Source organism: Ciconia boyciana, chromosome 7, assembly GCF_034638445.1.
Source record: "Ciconia boyciana chromosome 7, ASM3463844v1, whole genome shotgun sequence".
Taxonomy (NCBI): Eukaryota; Metazoa; Chordata; class Aves; order Ciconiiformes; family Ciconiidae; genus Ciconia; species Ciconia boyciana.
Genome location: NC_132940.1, coordinates 64733786 through 64742656, shown reverse-complemented (window position 1 = coordinate 64742656; position 8871 = coordinate 64733786). Strand labels below are relative to the sequence as shown.

Here is an 8871-nt window from a genome sequence, read left to right as displayed (position 1 = left end):
TTATACTCATCTCCTTATATTCTCTAACGTGGGTCAAAGAAGGCATGGTATGTTTTGTCACTGCACCCTGTTGGCAGAACTTCTTTGTGTATAATGAGCGTAGTACCCCTCCTCACAGCCATCATAACCAGTCTTTGCTGTTTCATACATGCCAGTGTGATTAAATTCGGGTGCTGAAAGTGGGAGCCAGTTGAATATTAGGTAAACGTGGCATTCCAGGTGATGTGTGTCATTATCACACAGCAAAAGCTGGCCTGTGTTTCATTTAACAGGGACTGTGCAGCCAGTAATCAGTGCACTATTCTGGTTTTCAGCTATGGTAATTAAGCAAGCCATGTTTTGTAGGAGAAAATGGTATTTTCATAACTGCAAAACTGCTTCAGAAAAATACACTAAATTGAAGAAGACATTGCGTTTCACAGGTTGCAAGAGCTGTTAATCGCTACTCAGGCAAGTTCAGTTCACGATAGAAACCGTGCTTTCAGGCTGGCCTCCAAATATCTGGGAGAAGAACTCAAAAGCCAGGCGGACGTGGATGGGGACGAAGACGTAAGCTGTGTACACCACCATAGCGAAAACAGTCACGGTGATGGTGTGGAACATGGACCGCTCCCAGGGCTCCAACACATAGCTGCAGGTGATCAGTAGGTACTGGTAGTACAGCCAATAGATATAGTCCTTCACACGCTTAATATCCATCTTCAGCTTTCAGTAATTTTGAGAAGATGACCTATAACGATAGAGAAGTCTGGATTACAGCTGCAGTGGAAAGAAAGACCTGGAACTAAAAAATGATGCGGTGACCATCATTTCAAGTTTGACACCACATGTAATTGTTACATAAAATAAAGTTCAAACAGAAATAACGCATCGGTGCCATCACCCGCCTCTGCTGCCCTGCAGCAGAGGAGAACAATCTTTAGCAACTGCTGCTTGCAGTTACTGAATCTGTATCAGCTGGGCACTCTCAATTCCTACGTTCTGATTATGAGTGTGTTTTGCTGTTCATTCTGCAGTCGGAATTAAAACCGCATTAGCTTACAAAGGCACAGGGTTCATGTGGAAGTCAAGGAGACACGCATTTAAAAGGGAGGGCTTTGGGCCAGCTTCCATAAATGCAGATGGCAGACTCGTATGCTCTGGAATAAAGATGAGATTAAAAGAACTGCTCTGTAAAAACTCCTCTGCTTACTTCTGATAGTTTTTATTATTCTGCAATTGTTGGGAATAAAGAAAAGACAAGCTATGAAAGGGAGGGAAAAAAGTAATCTCAAATAGTATAAGAAGTTTTTTCAGCTCATTCCAAAGAAATAAGATACATTGCAGATTAAAAGAGTATTTAATGGAACTTACAAGTCTAGGAAAGATTTTCCTCTCAGGTGATACCTTTATGCATTCATTGTTCCCATCTCCACACAGAAAGGAGAACAGCTGAGCAAGTATTAACTAGGCAATGGGTTTTGCCTTCCACTGTTTTTTGTTAAAACTGCTTTTCAGTATTTTAAATTATCTTTAAATTCAGGCTAAAAACATCTACTTGGAGAAAATACGGAGACAGAATGATAAGCAACTGTGCGAGGCTTCACAGAGGGACTCCTTTATTTTGGGGGTTGAGCTTAAGGACCCACATGCCAAACAGGTCACCTCACAGTAAAAGGGAATACAGCACATTTTTAGTCCTGCTGGAAAACCTACCAATGTATCATTTTGTTGTACACTTCTGTTGCCTAAAATGCCAGGAACAGAAATGCTTGGACATGTCACGTCCCTCCAGTCTTGTGTTTGTAGTGAGTTTGGGACAACAGAAATTTTCTGTCCCTCAAGGCAACAAATACTAAGGTAGCACTGGAAAATTTGCAGTCTGTGATTAAAATAATGATGGGCCGCTGGTATAGGCCAAGTATATTACAATATTCAGTGGTTTACTGCCTCTGGAGGCTGTACAGTATATTCTGGTGGTACGTGGGTATTTACTGAAAGGAAGATAAATTACCGATAAAAAGGATCCCTGGTTTGTTTTGTAACAGCTTTACTTTGGTTACTGATGTGTAAAATTTTTGTCTGGCGGATGCCCTGTTAAGTGCACACACCTTGACGGACTGTATTTCTCCATCTTTCTTCCTTTAGGCCACCGGTACTGCCAGTTGTTAAGGTTCAACATTCCCGTATTAAGTTGCAACAGAGCATCCTGCCAGACTACCTTACACCTCGCCATCTGGAGACGCTGTAAGGTAGATTTTTGCCCCTTCTTCTTTGGGAAGGCAACAACTTTAGGCTCACCCTAAGCGTGGCAGACTGTGATTGAATTGGCACTCCAATTGCCTGTCCAGCCCTGTTGATAAGGGAGCTGACTGTCTTTGCTCCCCCTCCTTCATCCATGTGCTGGCTCCTCTCCCAGTGTTTCTCCTCCTATCCCTCAGCTTCCTGTCCAGACCTCCTCGCATCTGTTCCCCAGTTGCCCCTCAACTCTCAACACCCTCATGAATGCAACCTCTTTGCTGGCAACAAGCGCAGTGAAACTGTAAACACTGTGCGTTAAAAAAGGGAGGGAGGCTTGTTTGTGTTAGCAGATTTTTATGCAGAAAAATTTCTGTACTTGCCCCATCACCCACCCAGCCTTTACTTTCCACCAGCCCCTCTTCTTCTGTGCCCTCCAACCATCAGTACCTTCCCCAATAGATCTTTTTTCCCCTCCTTCTCCCAAAGCAGTCCATTTCCTTCACTTCTATCTTCCCCATATCTCCCAGACTACATGTACATACCAAGAGGCCGCCTACAATGCTTTTGGGAAGCAGATCACTTCCATTCTAAGTCTAGCAGCGACTGTCTTTGCTGTGAACAGCTTTACTTGCAAGGGTACAGGCAGGGGAGAAAGGCCACCACTGGTTTCTGTCCTGGTATGAATGGGATATGATTCCTTTCAGATAAATTATTTTAAGGCAGAACTCAAGAGAGGCCTTAAAACCTTGTGAATATTGCAAGCCTGTAATAAAAATGGCACAGCTGGCAAACTGTGACTCTTTGGGAGCCAAAAGTGTCTCTATATATACATTCTGCAAAAAGAGCAGCATTTTTCAATGAAGAGGTTAAGCCCTTTCTTATATAACTGAAAGGAAAACGATAAGGGCCCTCTCATACTATCTAGGATTATGGTATTTACACTGGGGTTATACCTGTGCTAGTTAAACTCATACCCTTCTTGGGTAAATATAGAATTGTTTAGGTTGGCAAAGACCTTTAAGATGATCAAGACCAACCATTAACCTAGCACTGCCAAGTCCACCACTAATCTGTGTCCCTAAGGACCACACGTACACGTCTTTTAAGTATCTCCAGGGATGGTGATTCAACCACTTCCCTGAGCAGCCTCTTCCAATGCTTGATAACCCTTTTGGTGAAGAAATTTTCCTAGTATCCAATCTAAACCTCCCCTGGTGCAGCGTGAGGACATGTCCTCTTGTCCTATTGCTTGTTACTTTGGAGAAGAGACCGACCCCACCTCTCTACACCCTCCTTTCAGGCAGCTGTAGAGAGCGATGAGGTCTCCCCTCAGCCTCCTTTTCTCCAGGCTAAACAACTCCAGGTCCCTCAGCCGCTGCCCATCAGCCTTGTGCTCCAGACCCTTCCCCAGCTCCGGTGCCCTTCTCTGGACACGCTCCAGCCCCTCCATGTCTCTCTTGTGGTGAGGGGCCCAACACTGAACACAGCATTCGAGGTGCGGCCTCACCAGTGCCGAGTACAGGGGGACAATCACTGCCCTAGTCCTGCTGGCCACGCTATTCTTGATACAAGCCAGGATGCTGTTGGCCTTCTTGGCCAGCTGGGCACACTGCCAGCTCATATTCAGCTGGCTGTCGACCAGCACCCCCAGGTCCTTTTCCAGTGGGCAGCTTTCCAGCCACTCTTCCCCAAGCCTGTAGCGTTGCATGGGGTTGTTGTGATCGAAGTGAGGATCCGACACTTGGCCTTGCTGAACCTCATGCAATTGGCCCCAGCCCACTGATCCAGCCTGTCCAGGTCCCTCTGCAGAGCCTTCCTGCCCTCCAGCAGATCAACACTCCCACACAACTTGGAGTCACCTGCAAACTTACTGAGGGTGCACTCAATCCCCTCATCCAGATAATTGATAAAGATATTAAACAGAACTGGCCCCAGCACAGAGCCCTGGGGACACCGCTTGTGACCAGCCGCCAACTGGATTTAACTCCATTCACCACCACTCTTTGCGCCTGGCCATCCAGCCAGTTCTTTACTCAGCGAAGAGCACGCCCATCCAAGCCATGAGCAGCCAGCTTCTCCAGGAGAATGCTGTGGGAAATGGTGTCAAAGGCTTTACTAAAGTCTAGGTAGACAACATCTACAGCCTTTCCCTCATCCACTAAGCAGGTCACCTTGTCATAGAAGGAGATCAGGTTGGTCAAACAGGACCTGCCTTTCATAAACCCATGCTGATCACCTGGTTGTCCTGTACGTGCTGCGTGATGGCACTCAAGATGATCTGCTCCATACCCTTCCCCAGCACCGAGGTCAGGCTGACAGGCCTGTAGTTCCCGGATCCTCCTTCCAGCCCTTCTTGTAGATGGGCGTCACATTTGCTAACCTCCAGTCAACTGGGAGCTCCCCAGTTAGCCAGGACTGCTGGTAAAGGATAGGAAGTGGCTTGGTGAGCACTTCTGCCAGCTCCCTCAGTACCCTGGGTGGATCCCATCCGGCCCCATAGACTTGTGTGTGTCTAAGTGGTGTAGCAGGTCGCTAACAATTTCCTCTTGGATTATGGGGGCTTCATTCTGCTGCCTGTCCCTGTCTTCCAGCTCAGGGGGCTCCTGAGGGGGCTCAGAATGAAGTACCCCGAGAACAACTGGTCTTACTATTAAAGACTGAGGCAAAGAAGGCATTAAGGACCTCAGCCTTTTCCTCATCCTTTGTCACTATGTTTCCTCGTGTGTCCAAAAAAGGATGGAGATTCTCCTTAGCTCTCCTTTTGTTGCTAATATATTTATAGAAACATTTTTAATTGTCTTTTACGGCAGTAGCCAGATTAAGTTCTAGTTGGGCTTTGGCCCTTCTAATTTTCTCCCTGCATAACCTCATGACATCTTTGTAGTCCTCCTGAGTTGCCTGCCCCGTCTTCCAAAGGTCATAAACTCTGCTTTTTTTCCTGAGTTCCAGCCAAAGCTCTCTGCTCAGCCAGGCCAGTCTTCTTCCCTGCCAGCTCGTCTTTCGGCACATGGGGATGGCCTGCTCCTGTGTGTTTAAGATTTCCTTCTTGAAGAATGTCCAGCCTTCCTGGACTCCTTTGCCATTCAGGACTGCTTCCCAACGGACTCTGTCAACCAGGCCGTTAAACAGGCCAAAGCCTGCCCTCCAGGACTCCAAGGTGACCCCCCTCCTTACTTCTCCAAGAACCAAAAACTCTGTCATTTTGTGTTCGCTATGCCCAAGATGGCCTCCAACGGTCACATCACCCTCAAATCCTTCTCGGTTCACAAACAACAGGTCCAGCGGAGCACCTTCCCTAGTTGGCTCACTCACCAGCTGTGTCAGGAAGTTCTCTTCCACACACTCCAGGAACCTCCTAAACTGTTTCCTCTCTGCTGTATTGTATTTCCATCAGACATCTGGTAAGTTGAAGTCCCCCACAGGAACAAGGGCTAGCGACTGTGAGACTTCTCCCAGCTTCTTATAGAATATTTTGTCTGCCTCTTCCTCCTGGTTGGGTGGTCTGTAACAGACTCCCACCATGATATCTGTTAAGCCTGACCGCTGCACGGAGAAACTGCAAGGCTGGAGCTCTTGCTGTGGGTATTTAAGGCTACGAGGTTATCAGAGCAGTGCCGCAGTGGTTTTGAGGGGAGAGATCCCAGGCTAATGGAGCTTTCTGCCCACAGCAGCACATACACTTGTATATCTCAATACAGAGCTGGTATAAGGAAAAGCCAAAGACAGGAAAAAATTCCCCAGGCTGGTTTTACTGATATTAGACCAGTCTACCAGGCTGCAGACTCACCACTATCACTTACTAGACATTGCTGTCTTGGAGGGATACATGAATAAAGTATGAAGTATTTAAAATAAGGAGCAGACCTTTTGATTTATACCTAAGACCTTGTTACGCTTTCTCCAGCCTGGGGACTGTGTTTCCATTCAGCTCCGTCACCAAGTCCTAGCAGGCAGCCCGCGTTTCTTCAGTTCTTCCCGTTCACAGCACAGGGGTATAACCCCATCCCCAGGCACTCAGACACACCAGTAATGGGACTCCCTGGACTACCAGCAAGAATGGAAGCTGCCTTAATGCAGAGTCTCCAATTAAGTCTCCAACTTAATGCAGAGTGCACGGTCTCCAAATGAATGATAGAGGTTGAGATAAGTAAAAGTCAAACAGTCAAATTACAGTCTCTGTCCTCACCGCTAACACACCTCCACTGCATTTAATCTACCCAGAGACTTTCTCCGTTAGCAGGACTGTCTTGGAAATGCAGCAAACACAAGGGGCATCTTGGGATAATGCAATTCTAGATGCATAATTTATAAAAGGAAAACATAGGAGGGAAGGAAAAAAGAGCCATCTTAAACCAGCTGCTCAGTCAATGACATACAAGAATCCACTGTGTTACTGTGACACAGATATCTTTTCTGAAGGTATCCCACTTGCATTAATTCAAAGCCAGTTTTAAGCATAAGCAATAGCCCAAAGCTCCACACCTCCGGAGGTCTCAGGCAGCCTTACCACCCAGGCCAATTACCTCGTAGCAATAATCAAAGGGAATGGAAGATCACTAGACAAACAGAAACTCTTGAGGCTAAAAATTCTGTATTTTAAACAGGTCTTGTCCTAGAGAGGCTTCCACTTGCATTTTTAAGCATTACTGGTTGTTATTACATTAATGGTGCAATCAGCTGATGCTCTGAGTTGAAAGGGTCCTGCATTATTAGCTCATCAGTTCCCAATATTCCAGAACAGGAGATAATTTGCTGTTACACAATTTTAACTTAGTACTCACTTGTCTACAAATTTGAATTTAAGTCTTCAGTTGTGTTGTGGAAATGCCTTCCTGTTTAGAGGCCAGGAGACTGTTACAACCAGCTATGAATAAAATGAACAGAATTCAGTTTCTAAATCCATTAAGCAATATTCAAATTATTTTCAGCAATTTCACCTCCAAGCAAAAAAAGTAAGAAGAGAAACCTGTAAGGCAGCTTTTTTTTAAGCGGCAACCTGATTTTCTTGCTTGTTGACACACGTCTCTGATTAGGGCAGCTGAAAAGATAAATCATCATAAAAAAAAATCCTAGGTTTCATTTAAGAGCATGCCTCATCTCAACAAAAAAAAAAGTATTAATAACCTTAGTTCCCAGTGTTAGAGCTAGCGTTCGGAGTTGTAATCTAAAGATGGGAGTGTTAGGTACTTTACTATGTAATTTCTCCTTTGAGTGACAGGGTTTTGGGGACTTTGTTCACACTCGCAGTCTGCAACTCAACTGGTGGCTGGACAGCACCTGGCAAAATGCACCGGCTGGGAAATTCCTGTGGAAGGAAACATTCTTGCAGGGGAATTGGGATAGACTGGTTTCCAAAGACTGCTTGAAAAACACCTTACACCCTCAGCAGGAGAGTTTGGTTGACTTACACATATAGAGAAAAAGGGTTTCCAACATATGTTCAGGTCTAGATAAGTTTATCTAGACTAGGGAAAAACAAACCCTGGAGCTGGAGATAGCCCCATAATCATTGAACAGGTGATCTCTGATGCTTTGAATGTAAAGTAGGGCCAAGTGTTATAAACAAGGCAGGCAGGAAAGACAAGCAAACAATCAATCCAGCCCCAAAATGCAAATATCTAATTGGCAAAAAATTGGCCATTTGCTAAACAATTGCTGTGATAGCACAGAAGCAAGAGTTCGTCGCTTTTGCAGAATCCTACGGGATTGTGCTTATGCTGAAGCTTAAGTAAAATCCTGCCACGGGCCCCGGTAGCTTGTATTTGGTCTTGTGTGCAGGACACCTACCACACGCAGGCTCCAAATGGCAAGTGTGACAAGGCAAAGTGCAAAAATTATTTTGAAGTTGTCTGGTATGTAAATAATTTCAGCTATTAGAAGAGGAATGGGTAGTCATCCCCCTTGGGTATTAAATATACGTCCTTTCTGAAAGTTATTTATCTATAATTATTCTTACTTATTTGTAATTTTATTGTGTTAGATGGGTTTGTTCTCCTGTTACTCAGAATATCCTGACTTATCCAAGGCACCAATCTTGCACCTCTTAATGTAATATAACTCTGGGATGAACCCACTAATTTTATGTAGACTGATGTTTCTGAAAAGGCAAATAGAACAACAAAGGGATTCACATTCCCAGTCCATAATGCATTTGCTTCAATATGTTTTATTCAGTGAGCACCAAGCATAGTGCATAAGGAATGAAATACAGGTCCTGTGGACCAGTAATCGGGAAGAAATCAGGAAGAAATTTAGATGAGGCAGCAGTTAAAATTACGCAGAGAATCCGAACGCCAGCATTTCCTGGGGACACCCTCTCAGTCTGTTCCTCTATTGCATCTGTGCTGCTCAGATTCCCCATACGCAGCGTGGCCCGTGGCCATATAGCATCAGCTCAGCCTAGAAAGCTGCCTATTACCTACTGACAGGCGGAACCCTCAGGTTACTGTAGTACTTACACATGGATGTTTAAATGTACCCTAAAGCTTGTTTTCACAGGGAGGTAATGCTAGAGAAATGAGTGAATGCCAGTGAATGAGAACAGCAGCAATAATCCCAGCATAGCTCCCACTATGGACAATTATGCACCATTAAAAATGTCTTTACATATAGATTTTAATAAATAACCCCCCTCCTCCTCTAATTCTGGAG

The 8871-nt window shown here is 45.1% G+C and overlaps 1 protein-coding gene across 1 annotated transcript; it reads right to left on the bottom strand.

Annotated features, from left to right (window-relative positions):
- Positions 1-456: 456 nt before the first annotated feature.
- On the bottom strand, positions 457-717 carry SPTSSB (serine palmitoyltransferase small subunit B). Its single transcript, XM_072867799.1, has one exon. The coding sequence runs from the start codon at positions 697-699 to the stop codon at positions 457-459; it is 243 nt and encodes an 80-aa protein (XP_072723900.1). The 5' UTR covers positions 700-717.
- Positions 718-8871: the final 8154 nt, after the last annotated feature.

Coding starts and splice junctions, on each gene's coding strand:
- SPTSSB (XM_072867799.1), bottom strand. CDS start 699: ATGGATATTAAGCGTGTGAAGGACTATATCTATTGGCTGTACTACCAG.